Below are 17071 nucleotides of genomic sequence, written 5' to 3'. Positions count from 1 at the left end.
CTTATTTGAAAAAAAAAAAAAAAAAAAAAAAAAATTGTAAAGGACCAGAAAAAAAAGGCAGAACCCTACCATTAAAAAAATGAGGAACATAATAAAAGGCTTTATTTATTTATTTATTTTTGGATCCTCTGTGCCACCATATATATCTTCAATATGTTCAGACACATCTGCCAACTCTTCCCTATTTAAGAAGCCAATCAAGGCTTTAAAAAAGATGCAAGCTCTCTACCAGTGAGTCCCAACTATGGCTGTGCATCAGAACCCTCCAAAGAGTGTTTTAGATATATAGTTCACTTGGGGCACCTGGGTGGCTCAGTCAGTTGAGTGTATGATTCTTGATTTTGACTCAGGTCATGCTCTCACGATTCATGGGATTGAGCCCTGCCNGTTGAGTGTATGATTCTTGATTTTGACTCAGGTCATGCTCTCACGATTTATGGGATTGAGCCCTGCTTTGGGCTCCGCACTGATAGCATGGAGCCTGCTTGGGATTCTCTCTCTCTCTCTCTCTCTCTCTCTCTCTCTCTCTCTCCCCCCCTGTGCTCCCCTTCCCTGTGCTCACACACACACACACACACACACACACACACGTGCTCTCTTTCTCTCTTAAACTAAATAAACATTAAAAGAACTATATTTCACCAGACATCTTCCACCACTCCATCTTCCTTCCACCCTCCGCTTGCTCCCCTATATTCTTATTCTGTAGTTCTGAGGTAAGATCCAGGAATATGTGTGGGTTTATGGCCTATTTGTTTGTCTTTACCAGGTTTACTTAGACTTTTGAAAATTCCATAAACACAAAAATTTAAAATTTGCTAAATATGTCTTATACCATTAGAATCTGGCAAGCTAACTTCAGATAAAAACTATCCTGCAGAGCCTTGACTAGAGCTGGCAGGGTACTGAAGACGAGGCCACAGGCATGGAGCCCCACTGCCAGGTCCTGGCCCCGCCATGCATCAGCCAACTCCAGGCCCGTAACTTCACCTCTCTGTGCCTCGGTTTCCTCGCCTATAAAGTGGAGATAAAAGCAGTACCTATCTCATAGGGTTTTTGAGAGGATTGAAGAGATATCTAAAGCACTTAGAACAGTGTCTGGCTCACAGTAAGCACTATAAAAGCATTAGTTACTATTTTTATCCAGGGTTTTACCCAAGGCTTAGAGAAATCAGTCAGAATTATGTTTTTTAATCAAATGTTTAATTAAATTGTTCTTTGCCTTTCATATCTCCTATCTCTTTAAAAGTAGAAGTTGCTCTTGGGGAAAAAAAAACAGGTCTATAATCCTCATTTCTCTAGTTTCTGTCAAGCCCACTGATCACCAAGAAGGCACCTTCTTTATAAATAAATACTGGGAGCTGTTTTGTAAAACTAATTTCAGTAAATACAAATAATTCCACTTGGAAATCTCCCTTTCAAAATAGAGCTACTAGACTTTTAAAATGTCACAGAAAAAATCTATTTCATTTTACTTGTGTTGTAATAATTATTTTGCAAAAAAAAATGGATTTTATTCCATTGTTCTCTAGATTGTGGTGGTGGTTGCATTTGCCTGATTACCCAAAATGCTAACTAGCTGAAGAATGAACATTATTCTTAGTACCATGCTAATTTTGGAAGTGAGAAATTGTAAATCATTATACTTAGTCTGGAGTATATATTTAAGTGCTTCTCTCTGGGAAAAAGGATGCTGATTAACCCAGAAGATCAATTATGACTTCTACAGATTGTTGCTTTTACAAAACCATTTTCATATTAACATTGGAAGATGGTATTAGTCCTACAACAATGATAAGTTTTTAGGTTTGCCACAAAGATATTTTAAAAATCTATTCAATTTTACAGCATTGTATAGTTTGTATTTCTCTCTAGTGTAGGTTTAAATATTCTTGCACACATGGAGGAAGATCAAAATCTATAACCATCACAGCTGCTTCACAATTATTGACAGGGATAATATTCCATGGCTTGGGGGGCACAGGAAGGCAGTTTCAACCATTCAGCAACACACCATATGGGGACCTCTGTGCCAGAGCTGTTGATGATAGGTGGGGGTGGGACTTCAAGAGAAAATGAGAGAGACTCTGTACTCCAGGAGTGTATAATCTTCAGAAAGCTGGAAGCAGATCAGCATGGCACTCATCCCAGTCAGGATCATGAGAGCAGAGCAAACACAACTCACTCAACAAAAGCCCTGGCAAGTTCTGGAAAGCCTGAAAGACGGAAATGGACTGGGAGCCACTGCATCCGAGGCCCCAGCCATAAGTCTGCTATAAACCAGGAGTCACCCAGAGCCAAGTGAAAAGCAGTTGAGTGTGACTGAGAAAGTCAGAAGTATGATCCAAGTGGTGAAGATATGTGCTCATATGTCATCACTGGAGGTGCCAAAAAAAAAAAGTCCCATATGTCTTACTGTGGCATTGGCTAAAGTTGTTAGAACAATGGTTTGGAAAGGGGAACACCACTTACTTTCACAGACGTGCTCCAATTAGCCCGGTCCATTAGTAGGACACGTTAGAAATAGGTTTTCATTCCTTCTACTCAGCTTTTCAATTTGACATTTGTAGGAAAAACTGCTAAAACTTGTGAGGAATAATTGAAAATGTGTGAACCTTTATCTATGAAACTAAATTTAATGATGTAAGATGAAAGAATAAATGTATCTTTCAGTAAGGAGATTTGATGTTAAAACTCTGCTCCAGAACTATAATACTTAGACTCTCTCATGACACTTTTCCATAGAATTTATAGTAGGTGAGAAGTCAGTTATTACCAACATAAGCAGCATAGCAAGATTTATTATACCTCCAATTCAATTCATTTTAAGAAATATTTATTAAGCACCACCTTGTGACAAGCCCTGAGTAAAAAGATGTAGGGACCACAAAGGTGGATCACAGGTCTCCCTGCATTCCCGCTGTTTCCACAGCAAGGGGCAAAAAGGGAGACAAGCCATAAGAGACTCTTAAATACATAGAACAAATTGAGGGTTGCTGGAGGGGAGGTGGGTGGGGCAGGGCAAACTGGGTGATGGGTATTAAGGAAGGCACTTGTTGGGATGAGCACTGGGTATTCTAATTGATAAATCACTAAGTTCTACTCCTGAAACCATTATTGATAAATCACTAAGTTCTACTCCTGAAACACTATATGTTAACTAACCTAGATTTAAATAAAATTAAAAAATAAACAAAATTAATTTAAAAAAATTTTAAGGGGCCCAGGGCCGCAGGGTTCAGAATAAAGAGAGAACATTTCTACGTGGGGGATGGGGCATAATCAGAGATGGTTTCATTGTAGAATTAACATCTTAATCACATCTAAGAAGGCACATGGGATATTGAGGAAAAAAGCCATCTAAGTGCAAAGCATAACAAAAGAAAGCAGGAAGGCTGAGAAGTACAGAGACTATTTGGAAGTTAGCATGGAGTCCAGCTTGACTTGAACACAGGCTGGCTCTGGGTGAGGCAGAAGTGGGATGTAAAACTAGAGGGTAAACCAACAGTTTAAAATTTGGTACTTTCTTTAATTGCCAGTGGAGATCCATGGAGGATTTGTAAATAAAGAAGAAAAATGATGACAGAAGGCATACTTCAAAAAGACCAGTATGGCAGTCTGCACAGCCGGGGTCACAGCCAGTCCCCAGGCCTCTGAAATGGTGTCTGATACTTTTTGTGTGGCACCATGACTATGGGAACACTACTGGAGCTCAAGGGTGAAGTCCTGGGAAACACAGAACTATCCCAGCCAAGATGCCAGGAGTACCTTTTTGGAAAATGCTGGTAGAGGAAGGATAGACGAGCTGGGGAGGCAATGGATAATCCAAGCAGCAGCTAATGTTCTGAGCCAAGATAATGGAAGTGGGCTTACAAAAGAAGAGTAAAATGTAAGGACTTTCAAAAGGAGGTGGTAGAATCAGCACGTCCTATTAGATATAGGAAACATGACAGAAGAAAAACACCAAAGCTTTGAGCCACAATGAGAACCTAGACATTTACAGAAACGCAAAAATCAAAACCTAGATCAGGCTCAAACATAGGCAGAACAAATATAGGCATAACAGATGTGCCTCCCCTCACATGAAAGAATGAAACACCCCCATCTCCTTATGCTATTCCGCCTCTGGTTCTCTATATATCCCATGACACTTAACTGATGATGGGCCAAGTCCTCTCTGTTCTGTCACAGTTTGTGCTCAGTGCATAGTCCTCACACACAGCAGGTGCTCCTTCAACTTTACTGTTTTCTGCTCTACAAAGTGAACGCTAGACTTAATAGCCAACATTCTCAAAGTTCCAGTGCCCCTTTCCCACACTGTTATATCCTCTGGACCAGTCATGGAGAATCTTCATTGTTTTAGGAATGTGATCTAGCTATAAACTCATTGCTTTGGCAGTCAACTTAAGGAAAGTATTTTAATTAGAAATTTGCAGGCTTCAAGCAAGAAAGAAGAAAAGTATAAGTGAGCAGTGACTGAGCAAGAAGCATAATGAGGGGCAAAAACTAGTTTCTTTGGCTGCAGAGAAACTTCTGGAAACCACCTGGTAGAGGTTGGTTGACAAACATCCGTGAGCAGTGGAAAAATCCCCCTCTCATGTTGCAAGACACCTGGAATATTTCACTTCCCTGAAACATGAAAATTCTCATTCAACATGCTCATGAAATGCTTTAAAAGAAGTAACAACAATAGTTGGAAATAATTCTGTATCCTCTATATTCTCTCTCTATGTATATTTAGCATATATATTCTATAAATATGCTAAAAATCAATAAATTGTATACTTTAAATGGGTGGATTTTATAGTACATGAATTATATCTCAGTGAAGTTGTTCTTTAACCACACTAAAATATTTCCCTCAACTGGAATTCTTTTTGTTACCCAGCAGATTTTGAAAACAAGAACTGACACTGAAGGCCAGAGAGAATTTTTTAAAGTTCACATTAAATGCATGTTTAATTTCCTAATCAGTTTCTCTCTAAGGGTTAAAGTGTATCTAATGAGAAAATCTACATTGCTGTATTTGCTGCAAAATAGACACATTTACAAACTCACAAGAAAATAAGACTGGCAGGTTCTCAAAAGATTAAAACATAGTTATCACATGACCCAGAAATTCTACTTCTAGGTATTGTACTCAAGAGAAATAAAAGCATGTGTCCACACAAAAATTCATAGAAAAATGTTCATAGCAGCATTATTCATAATGGCCAAAAAGCAGAAACAACCCAAATGTCCATCAGTGGATGAAAGGATGAAATGTGGTATATCCATACAATTGAACATTATTCAGCAATAAAAAGGAATGAAGTACAGATACATGCTACAGCATAGCTAAGCCTTGAAACATGTTGAAAGAAACCAACCACTGAAAAACCCACATAATTGTAGGATTCCATTTAAATGATATTTTCAGAACAGGTAAATCTACAGAGACAGAAGGTGGATCAGTGTTTGCAAAGGGCAGAGAAGATTCAGAGGAAATGCTGAATGATTGAAGGTAGACACAGTTTCTTTCTGGATGACAAAAAATGTTGAAAATGGACTGTGGTAATAGTTGTATAATTCTATAAATAAGCTAAAAATCAGTAAATTGTATAATTTAAGTGAGTGGATTTTATAGTACACGAATTATATCTCAGTAAAGTTGTTCTTTAACCACACTAAAGTGTTTCCATCAACATGAGAGCACAAAGGGTCATCATGCTTTTTATACATATTTCAAACATGTTTTAAGTTTTTCTGAATAAAAAAAAGCATAAGTACACATGAATAGCATTTCTGTTCCCATGGTCTCTCTCGGCTAGCACATGCTCAAACACCAGAAGGCATTCACGGATAAATGAACCAATGATTGGAAGAACACCCAGCAAAACCCTGAGAAGGCACCTTGGAAGCTTCTATAGAAAAGGAGTACTCACGGGAAGCCCCCGGGGTCCTCGGGGTCCCACCTCTCCTGGAGGCCCCTGTTGGCCCTATTATGAGGAAGGCAAGGAAAGAAAAGGTTAACTCTCCCTAATTTTTGCTTATTGATTGCAACAGGTTAACACATAAAGGAAAGGTAACTCATGGCATCTTACCGGTTTGCCTGAATTCCCCAACTGACCAGGCTTCCCTGGAGCACCCGTGTTACCCTAAAGGTAAAATGCAACATTGAAAGCAATTTAGACAGCAAGTAAGCATAATCATCAACCTGCCTAGCCCACCCCAGGCATTTCCAATGCCTAAATAGCATTAATTTCCCAATTTTAGATTGAGAATTTGGGAAGATGTAGAATCTGTTTTTTAGTGGATACATTAAAAAATTTTTTAGATTCAAGGTAATGTTCTTTTATTCCCGTAAGTATAGTAAAGTGTCAAAAGTGTCCAAAAATGAAGGTCAAATGTCAAAAAAATGAAGGTCATTAGCCAAACAAGAATATGAGAACATTTTTCTTTTTTCTCAATATTAATTATATGTGTCTTTCCTTTACCATTTCTGTCTCCAATACCCTTCTTTCGCCCTTTGACCTGACACTGACACTATTAAAATTAAAAAGAATCCTGTGAACATGAGGAATAAGAGGATGTGCTGTTGAGAAAAACCCTGCCCACAAGCTCCAGAGAGAGCGCATGTCTGAGGATGCCACCCCCACCATCAGTCTCTCACGGTCCACTTATTAGGGAACATCTCTGCTCTTTAAAGATGCTGTGCACCCCTATAATTAGACAGCTGTAGCCGTATAACCTGGTAGTGACAAAATTCTACATTATTCACTTTTTATCTATTTAAAGTAGAGCTATATCTTATCCCTTTAATTTTTCTTTCACCTGTTGTTTTTAATTGCTGGACTATAAGCCCTGGTTGATCAGTCTATGAATGAAATGTCTTAATCCCTTTTTAGTTTAAGTGAAATCACATTAATAGTATTCACTGACATAATTTCTATGGCTTAATAACAACTTCCTTATTTTAAGTGGTAAAGAACAGTAACACTTTCTCTGTTTTCTGAGCACAAAGGATGACACTTTCAGGAAGGAAGTCTAATCAGCAACACTTTGTCAAAGTATTCTCTCTGCAGCTAGGAAAGAGAATAGAATTTGAAGCCATAACGCCTTTTTCATTTCTCCTTAGGGTCAAAAATAAAATAAAAGTCAGATTCGAAATACTAAAAATAATAAATAAAATGCACTAATGAAAAAATAAACAGAGAAAAAATATTAATTAAAAAGTTCTAATCTTTTACCTTTTCACCAGCAATACCCTTTGCACCAGGGATTCCAGGCACACCCTGAAAGAGCGCACACACAATACGGGTTGAGTCACTTCATCTGAGAAGATGCAAGATACCATGCACACTGCATACCAAGGGGCTGAGGTCATCGTGACAGCAGCAAAGCTTTAGTGTGAGGGAGAGTCTCCCTAGTTCCCAAATTCTGAACAGTTCAGAAGGAATTACTTCACTGTCTCTGGCTTGTTAAGTTTGAATACCCTTAGGCAAATCCTACCTCTAAACTAAAGTTATTTTTCAAGCATGAGTTTCCAAATTATAATCCAGTACTATTTCCAGGTCAGTGGGAGCTTCCACTACCAGCAGGATTTCAGGTACAGAATACTGAATCACTAATGCTTAAGTAGAAAAAAAAATGGCAGTAGAATGCTGGCTCTAACTAAAATCTGGTACTATTGGGAGTCGTAATGTTCTCTCACTGATTATTTTGAAATGTCAGATATCATAAATTGTGGCCAGTCCTCAAATCACCAAGTATCTCTTTATTACCTTGAAACGTGTGTCTCCAAGAACACATGTGTATAATCCACATTAACCTCCAGCCACATTAATGCAGGGAAACACTAATTTGAATAATTCAAAGAACCACACATCAAAAACAAATGGTATCTTATACCTCGCATTGTTCATGAGCATACCCTCAACCCTCTTATGGCTCAGCTCTGCTGACAAGAACTTCAGAGCTGGTTAAAAGTAGGAAGAAGTATATGACCCTGACCCATAGCTCAGAGTTAGTAAAAAGGTAAGAAAGATTGAGTGAACTAAAGACAGAAGATAAAATTAAAGGTTAGTAAAGTTATTAGAGAAATAGCTAGTTATTTAGAGAAACAGAAAATGTAAAACTGTAAAAATACAAAATTCAAGCACCATATATCTTCCCCAGAACTTATCAAATTATTTCTCCCTGAAATTCATATTTTCAAAATATGTATCCACACCAATACACATTTAAAGACTCAAATACTTACAGGTAACCCTTGCAATCCTGCATCACCAGGAGGCCCAGGTTTCCCTGGTTCACCCTGAAAAAAAGTTTTTATTGCATCATTGAACCTGTATGAACTGCTTTCTTTCAAGAAAAAAAAGGACACAGACCTTGTAAGTAGAAGGATTATCCCTACAGCTGACCTTACATGCACTTTTATAATATGATCCAGTTCAGGGAGAGGGGAGGAGGACGATGGACTTAGGATGTAAATTTAATCAAAATAGACAGTTTCTTTCAGTGACTTTCATTAACAGGGCAATTTTACTGAGTTCCTAAAACCAAGTAAAGAAACATACTATTCTAATAGTATTTTGAGTTGACACTTGATTTAAAAATTAAAAGGAGGAGTAAAGCCAAAACCAGCTAAGTACGACTCGCAGGAATGTAGTAGTGGAAATGCTGTGCTCGGTTGGCCGGGGCCACACAGCTACCTTTGTTCCGGGCATTCCAGGTATCCCATCACGGCCATCCACACCTGGCAGGCCCTGAAGACACACAGAGAAACAACTGTGTCTCACAAACAGTCACAGTCTTCTTCCCTTCATTATTTTCTAAAGTTTTATCGTAAGTTGATAATCACTTTGAAATATGTGTTTGATGACTATGGCTCAGGACATACCGTGTCTCCTTTGGACCCAGGAACGCCAGGAATTCCTCTTGAACCTTGAGGTCCCTGCAGGCCAAAAAGGAAAGGATAGACAAGACAGGCTCATTTATCACCACACTTAGAACACATCAAGGAGATAAGCATAATCAGAAGAGGACACCAAAAAGCACCATGTTTATAATGATTAACACTAGTTTGAACTCACCCTATCTCCCTTGGGACCTATTTCTCCTGGAGGTCCTCGCTGTCCTTGATCACCCTGTATGAAAATAAAATATTGTTAATATGAGCAAAAGTCACTTATTAATAGGCTTTTGAAATTATAAAATCCCATCCATATTACCTTACTACTGCTCTTTCAACCCAATGCTTTGCTCTGTCATGGATGCCTAGCCCAAAAAATCTTTTTATTTTTTAAAAATTTTTTAAATGTTGATTTATTTTTGAGAGAGACAGTGTGAGCCAGGGAGGAGCAGAGAAAGAGAGAGAGATAGAGAGAGAGAGAGAGAGAGAGAGAGAGAATCTAAAACAGACTCCAGGCTCTGAGCTGTCAGCACAGAACCCGATGGAGGGCTCGAACTCACATACCACGAGATCATGACCTGAGCCAAAGTTGGACGCTTAACCAACTGAGCCACCCAGGCCCCCTCAAGAAATCTTTTTATAAAAATTTCATTGTCTTAAAAATTTATATTGCCATAGGGATAATTGAGACTTACAGGTGTTGTGATTTCATTTTAAATGCATAAAGCTTCTGTCCTCTTTGGATGTATAGATATAATAAAATTAAGATCCATGCTGCAGATAACCTTGACATCAGTAATTATGTCTACATATCAGCTAAATTCATTGACTATCTTGGTGGGTTGAGGTTTGGAACAGTTGCCAATCCTTTCTCCATATTATTTCATTCTCCAGGCAATAACAGTGGTTCCTGTCAGAATTATCTGGCTAATGTTGACTTATGGTACAGGCAGTAATAGATGAGAGGATGTGTCTTCCTACAATACAGCTTTTGTTGAATTGCATAACTACTTTACAACTTTAAATGGCTTCTTATTGCTACTATATCCATTCAAATTGCTCAGATTGGCATTAAAAGCACTCCATAAAATGATTCTACCTTATCTATTCAGTTTCATCTTCTCAATAGAAACTTCCGAATGCCTGACAGTAACAGCCCCTATGACAACACATACCCCCATCACCACCAACAGTGTTCCTTCTCACCTTACTCTGCTGCCCTTCCCCACCCCAGGATGGCTTTCCAGGTCAACCTGCCTCTAAGATCTTCTTGTGTGGATTACCTCTACCACATACTCTAGTGCTTGATCTTGTAATGTACAACATAGTTACATTCTGTCTATCCCACTGGGCTGTAGGAGCTTGATAGTTGGAGATTCTATTTTAGTTATACCTTTTCTACTTTTTCTGTGATAAAAGTGGGTATTAATAGATGGCTTTTTATTTGTTTCTAGAAAAGGTGTGAGGCAGCCTATAATAATGACACATGTGCATGCAGCAGTCAAAATATAGAATAATGAGGTCAAAAATCATAGAAAAGGAAAAAGATAGAATTACCCAAGCACCTAAAATATAATGGGGTGCCTGGGTGGCTTCACTGGCTAAACTCCCAACTTCGGCTCAGGTCATGACCTCATGGTTCGTGGGTTCAAGCTCCACATCAGGCTCTGTGCTGACAGTTGGCTCAGAGCCTGGAGCCTGCTTCAGATTCTGNAATAAATAAATAAATAAATAAATAAATAAATATATATATATATATACAATAAAAGACAGTTACTGTGACTCTAAGCATCCTGGCAACCAGAAGAAAAGGAAAACACAGCAAATGCAAAAACTTAACAATCTGACTTCACCTACGAGAAAAACAAAAACCTGTATCAAGTCAAAAGAATATTTTCTTTATCCACAAAAGTGATGCTTGTCTTAATTAAAATTTGTTTAAATAAATATAAAAACTATTGCCCATTTTACTACTTTAATTATTCACAGTGAAAGACTTGCGTGCACATGCCCGCACACACATACACACACACACACACACACACACACACACACACACAGAGCAAAAAATCTTTACTGATCATTGCTAAAGGACGTGTCATTGTGTCTTGTAAAAGGAATACTACTTACAGGTGCACCAGGAAGACCCTGAGGCCCAGGTTCTCCGTCGAAGCCCCTGGCACCCTACAAAAAATAAGACAAAGAAATGAAATTAAGATCAGCCATTTAAATGTTTATTTATTTCGAGAGAAAGAGAGAGAGAGACAGAGAGTGAGAGAGGGGCACAGGGAGAGAGAGAATCTCAAGCAGGCTCCACACCATCATTGCTGGGCTCAATCCCATGAACCATGAGATCATGAGCTGAGCCAAAATCAAGAGTCAGATGCTTAGTGGACTGAGCCACCCAGGCACCCCAGGATTAATCATTTATGTTAAAGGGCACATCAGTCTTTCTACAGAACTTTAATAGCCAGATAAAAAGGAGGTTTTGTGTTTGCAACATATACTGTATTCATCAGTGAACTCCAGGGAGTGTTAGGTATTTTTTTTTATTTTTTAATGTTTATTTATTTTTGAGAAAAAGAGACAGAGCCTGAGTGGGGGAGGAGTGGAGAGAGAGGGAGAAAAGAATCCAAAGCAGGCTCTAGGCTCTGAGCTGTCAGGATAGAGCCAGATACAGGACTTGAACCCCCCAGCTGCGAGATCATGACCTGAGCCATAGTCGGACACTTAATCAACTGCGCCACCAGGCACCTGTGATGAGTGTTTAATCAGACACCTCAGATATGAAAACACTAGTTTGCATCTTCTCATCCCACCCAAAGTACTTATGGTCAGTCTTTGGTACCACGTTGGATATTTTAAGGTAACACTGTATCCATTCTTGATTGATGACATAAACTAAAAACACTAGCACCTATTTAGAGAACTTGGCAAACCTATTGGAAGAGGTTGGGTACTCACCCTGCAGGCTTCTCAGGATTCCTGTGGGAATTTGTTAATGGTGAAGACCAAGGAGCCACCCAGAGAATAGTTGGCAGGGACTCTGCTGCTGCCGCAGCTGTGGGTGAGATTCTGTGACACTGGATTTCCACCAAAACCCAGAATCAGAAGTCCATGTGATTTAGAAGATTGAATTATAATAAGGATTTGTGTATGCCCTCTTCCATCCTAGATAGACGTTAGGTTCAGTTTATATGAAATAATCCATCTATTTCCTTAACAACAAACACTCTCCCAAGTGATGATGGCATAAAAACTACAGAGCTTTATTAATTTGTCTTGAAGTCAATTCTGACTTGGTTATATCATATCACCTTTTTATTATAAGAATCAAAATGTGATTTTAAAACAAAAATATGGGGAGTTAGTGCTTTCTGCATATGCTACATGATAAAATAAAAGCCTCTTTACATATTTTTCTCATCTGCTAAGTGAACGAGAAGGCAGAAGAGCCACTGGAGCCATTAGGCCATCTCCTAATGAATAGGGTTGAGATAAGGAGATGATAAAATACATGGAATACAGTCAAAAGAGTATTGGATGGGTGTCACCCCAAGAAAACTAGGTAAGAAACCAGGTAAGAAAACCAGCATCTGTAGTAAGAATTAAGAATTAGAAAATCTTTGATAGAAGGTTCAGAAAAGGGAGAATCAAAGAAAGGACACATCTGAAGCAGAGGCACTGCCGAGCCTTGAAATTCTTTGATCCCTAAAAACTAGAACAGAGCAGAAAGCATTTTACATTCACCAGGGAAGGAGAGGTTTGGAAGACCCAAAAAGACCTTGAATTCATCATTCATCCTGAGTTGTGAGAGCGGAGCCTGGCCTTTGCATTATAGAAATGGCTGTGATGCACTCACTCTCTCTCATATTGCTGTTCAGCACGAGCTGAGACCCAAAATGCTGTTACTAGGCAACCACTCCAGGGGTCTGAGTTCATGAGAAGAGCTTGCTTTTTTTTTAATTTTTTATTGAAAGCAATTTGACAGAACTCAGAGGAAATGAGAAATTTTGAAAAATGCCAAGTAAAAAAATGCCTCAAATAAAGAACATATCAAGAACAGTAATTGGTTTCAAACTGTGGGATCACATATTTTAGATGATTTAAACCCAAAAAAGCAACTTCAAAACAAATGAGATGTATTATTTAATATCAGAAGAGGTGTACACAGAATGTTACTTAAGGTAACATGAATATAGAAATATGAAATATGTTTTTTAAAATACAATGTTTTTAGAAAAGACATATTCTAGAAGAAATGGAAGAGTAAAACAGGCAGAATAAGAATACCCAGAAAGGAGAAGGAGCCTGGAAAAAAATGAAGAGATTAGTCACAAAATAATTCCTTCAATTTCCAAAAATGTGCATTTCTTTTAAAAAATTTAATTTTATTTCTTGAGCACATACAATATGCAAGTTATTCCCACTTGGCTGCTACTAAAAGTCTCTGTGTTTCTGTGTGAAATGACACAAATTAGCTCTAGAGATTCTAAAGGGAAAGAGGAGAGGGTCAGAAGTGATGGTAGGCAAGTGCTTTTCTTTTTTGAAGCCTACAAAGTAGCTTTTCTAACATATTCTATAAGTAGTAACCATTTTCTTAAATCTGATAGAAAAGGTAGACACATCCGTACACACACACACATATCCCCACCCCCAGCCCCACATACACACACAGAGGGAGAAAAACATTTTTGAGCCCATGAACATGAATGTCCAGGTTTGCAATGTTTTCGTTCATGGTATTCACTCAGCCAAGCATTCCCTAGCCTCCATCCTCCACCACTGGGAGCACGTCATCCCTGTGGGTCTGGCGTCCCTCTGATGCCACCTCCTCCGTGAGCCCTTCAGGTTCCCTGATCAAGATTAACCGCTCCTTCGTCTTCACTCCCTGAAACCACTTGCCCTCAAATTTATGGGTCTCTTGTTTACAATGTAGTTAGCTATCTACTCACTCATTTTTCCCAATAAATAACAAATTTGAAGTCTTTGTTCCTCTTTGAATCTTCCAAGCGTCTCGCAGTGTCTTGTTATGGAAATGGTAGGACAATCTGGTCTTTGAGACTGGGCTAAGGACAGGTTCATAAGCTCCAATGTAAACTCCATCAAGTGTAGATCCCTGTTGAGGGCAGAGCTCAGCACTCCACCCTGCAGGGGAGCCGCAGATGGCCCTGGTGCCCTTGTAGATGTTCTGCCTTCTCTTACCTCTTCCTTCCATCCCTTCCTTGTCTTTGCTTTGATTTCCAGGTATTATGTCAGTGCTGTCAGTATTAATTATGGATAATGACAAAATGTAACAGCCCTGCTTACTCCTATTTACTCGAGATAATTTTAAAATATATAATATGTATCATACATACTACTCATTTCTATCATCTATGTTTATAACAGAAATGTGAAAACCTAACCAAACATCTACAAAGCAAATAAAATAAAAAATGATGTTGCTGGGGTGCCTGTGTAGCCCAGTCTGTCAAGCGTCTGACTTCAGCTCAGGTCATGACCTCGTGGTTTGTGGGTTTGAGCCCTGCATCAGGCTCTGTGTTGACAGCTCAGAGCCTGGAGCCTCCTTCAGATTCTGTGTCTCTCTTTCTCTGCTCTTACCCCACTGTGTGTGCTCCCTCTCTGTCTCTGTCTCTGTCTCTCTCTCTCTCTCTCAAGTAAACATTAAACAGCAACAGTTTTTTAAATTTTGCTGAAAATTAGTTATTTTTAAATGACCAAAAATTTAAATATTTACAAAATATTAAACATTCTGATATGATATATCATCATCATCATCATCATCATCATCTTACTTTTTCTCCTTTGGCCCCAACTATGCCAGTGATGCCTCTTAATCCTTGAGCTCCCTGAAAATATAAAAAAAAAACAGTAAATTATTTTAGTTGAAGAACACACTTGTTTATCTCATCACAAAAGCTGATCCAGAAGGATGTTAACATAGCCAAAGGTAAAACTAAGAAATAGTGACATTATATAAACAAATGTTTCTAGTTTGGAAAGAAAAAACAAGAATCCTTCTGATGGTAAAAATGTTTTAGAACTCTGAAGACATACGCAAACCTGAGTTGGAGCAATTACTGATGGCAAAAAAGAAACATCATTAGCATAAGAGAACTACAATCCTGTATTGGACTTACCTTTTAACTTAGGTAGAGAATACACTGCCACTTCTACTTCCTTCATGGTTTGTAACTTGGTTACACATAAGTTGGTTGTGATTTTAAACTTTGGAATAATTTTTCCCCACCAATGTATGCCATCAAAGGCAATTAGGTTTCCAGGCTAGCCCACAAAAGCTTAGGACCTGTAAATGGACTAAAGTCTTTACTAGCCACTAGAAGTCGCTATTCGTTACACTATCTCTATGATAGAGACCCTCTAATTCCCATCTGGGGCAGTGAGAATCCATCTCACCCCATCCCAGGCATAGGAGTGGGTAATTTTAAAAATAAGGATATGAGTGTGATTTCCAGAATCTTTTTCAATACTGAAATGTCACCATTCTCAATTCTCTGGTCACAGCAGCAGGGCTCCAGGAGTGGATCCTGTACAGAGCGGGTGTTCTCTTGGGAGCAGCGGGAGGTGGATGCTCCTTCAGGAAAGTGGAAAAGCCACTCTGAGCAATTTGTTAACTGTCCACTCTAACTGGCTTACCGTAAGGTAGCTGTAGGCCAGTCATTCTCTTGTGTTCTCACTTAGAGAAAACAGGGCAATTCCATGGCCAACCCTGCATGCAGACAAGTGACAAATTCTATGCAGGCTAGTTAGGAATGACCAGAATATGTAAGATGATCCAGCTTAGAATAACCACTTGGGATGTAAAATGAGATGCGGCCATTTTGGATTAAAACTGTTCTTTCTGAAGGTAATTCTACAAAAAGAATTTCAAAAATATTTGAGCTAATGGCAGTGACATCAGAATGCCATGTATTGTCTCCAAAGGTGATTATTTTGAAGGGCAGAGCTCATGTATAAATGTTCTAAACAGCATATTTTTAAAAATTCTGTGCATTGCTTTAAAGACATACATTTAAAAAGTGAAAATTTGTGAGTTTTACAAAAACAATTTGGCAAACCCACTCCCAAACACCAGAAGGTCAGCAAGCGCTAAAGATATCTCCCATGCTTGAGCCATGTAGCACCCAACAGATATCCTTAATCCATGAAAACACTTTTAAATGCTGCTTGCAAAATCCTGTTCTGAGGATTTGGAGGAATGGCTTTAAAAATAACTCCAAGTCCCTACCAATTTTCATCAGATCAAAAANACAAAGCATATGTCTCTTACACTACTTATTTCTATCTTCCTCCTGTGAAATAGAGTCCATGTCCTCTATCAGTCTCAGGGAATACAAGCTTCTGGAATAAACCCCTTGTATTCCTCCAGATTTCCTTAAAGTTCTTATGTGGCTTAAAAGCTGAGGCCATTTCTTACAAATGTGAAGACTTATTTCCTTTAGCTGGAATTCCCTTAAGCTCTGGGTAAACACTAATCTGCACAGCCCCCTGAACTCTTTCATAAAAGGACAGTTGTTTGGGTAATAGCAGAGCAGGGCAAGAAAGGGTGGCCCCATGTTCGTCCTCCCTAACTCTTTGGTTTCTGAGAATAGGACCTGAGTCTGTGCTTTACGTAGTAAAGACCGTGGCTAGCTGCAATGTTCAATGAATATTCAGAAATTATTATTTCCATAATTGTTACTAGTCATCCTGACAAGAAACAAGTGTAACAATTCTACTTTCATATACAAAAGTAATGTAAATTTTGATGTAGCAAACACTTTAAACTGAAGTATGCCAATGCCCCAAATTACTTTGCTGTGTATATAACTGCAGCAATCTGCCGAAGCACAAGGGACCAACTTTTTATTTTAAAAAACATGATAATAAGCAATTAAGAATGTTCTGATTATAATGATTACATTGCTGGCATAAGGTATATCAAAGCCAGTCGATGATCTACCTTCAGGATACCTGAAATTTTCCGTATCATGTGATAGTACCATAGAATATGAAAGACATATATCATCTTCTTGTGTTCAATATTTGCTTTCAGATAGCCTAGCCCTGAAATCTAGTAAATGAATGTATGTTATTATAGATAAATTTTTTTGTTAAAATGGTGGTTGAATGTACAATGGGATCCTTTCCTATTTTGGAAAAAAAAAAAAAAAA

At 38.5% G+C, this 17071-nt stretch overlaps 1 protein-coding gene across 1 annotated transcript in view; it reads right to left on the bottom strand.

The window, feature by feature from the left end:
- Positions 1-17071, bottom strand: part of COL9A1 (collagen type IX alpha 1 chain) — an 87411-nt gene that overhangs the window by 29658 nt on the left and 40682 nt on the right. The window contains exons 20-28 of the mRNA XM_077767250.1: positions 14692-14745; positions 11024-11077; positions 9075-9128; positions 8882-8935; positions 8694-8747; positions 8243-8296; positions 7230-7274; positions 6084-6137; positions 5925-5978 (exon numbers count right to left, since the gene is read on the bottom strand). Of these exons, the coding sequence (XP_077623376.1) occupies positions 5925-5978; positions 6084-6137; positions 7230-7274; positions 8243-8296; positions 8694-8747; positions 8882-8935; positions 9075-9128; positions 11024-11077; positions 14692-14745 (477 nt within the window). The remainder of the gene's footprint in view (positions 1-5924; positions 5979-6083; positions 6138-7229; positions 7275-8242; positions 8297-8693; positions 8748-8881; positions 8936-9074; positions 9129-11023; positions 11078-14691; positions 14746-17071) is intronic.

The sequence above is a fragment of the Crocuta crocuta genome, unplaced genomic scaffold, assembly GCF_008692635.1.
Source record: "Crocuta crocuta isolate KB4526 unplaced genomic scaffold, BGI_CrCroc_1.0 scaffold518, whole genome shotgun sequence".
Classification (NCBI taxonomy): domain Eukaryota; kingdom Metazoa; phylum Chordata; class Mammalia; order Carnivora; family Hyaenidae; genus Crocuta; species Crocuta crocuta.
The sequence above is the reverse complement of the archived record's forward strand: the minus strand, read 5'-3'. Positions and strand labels throughout refer to the sequence as shown.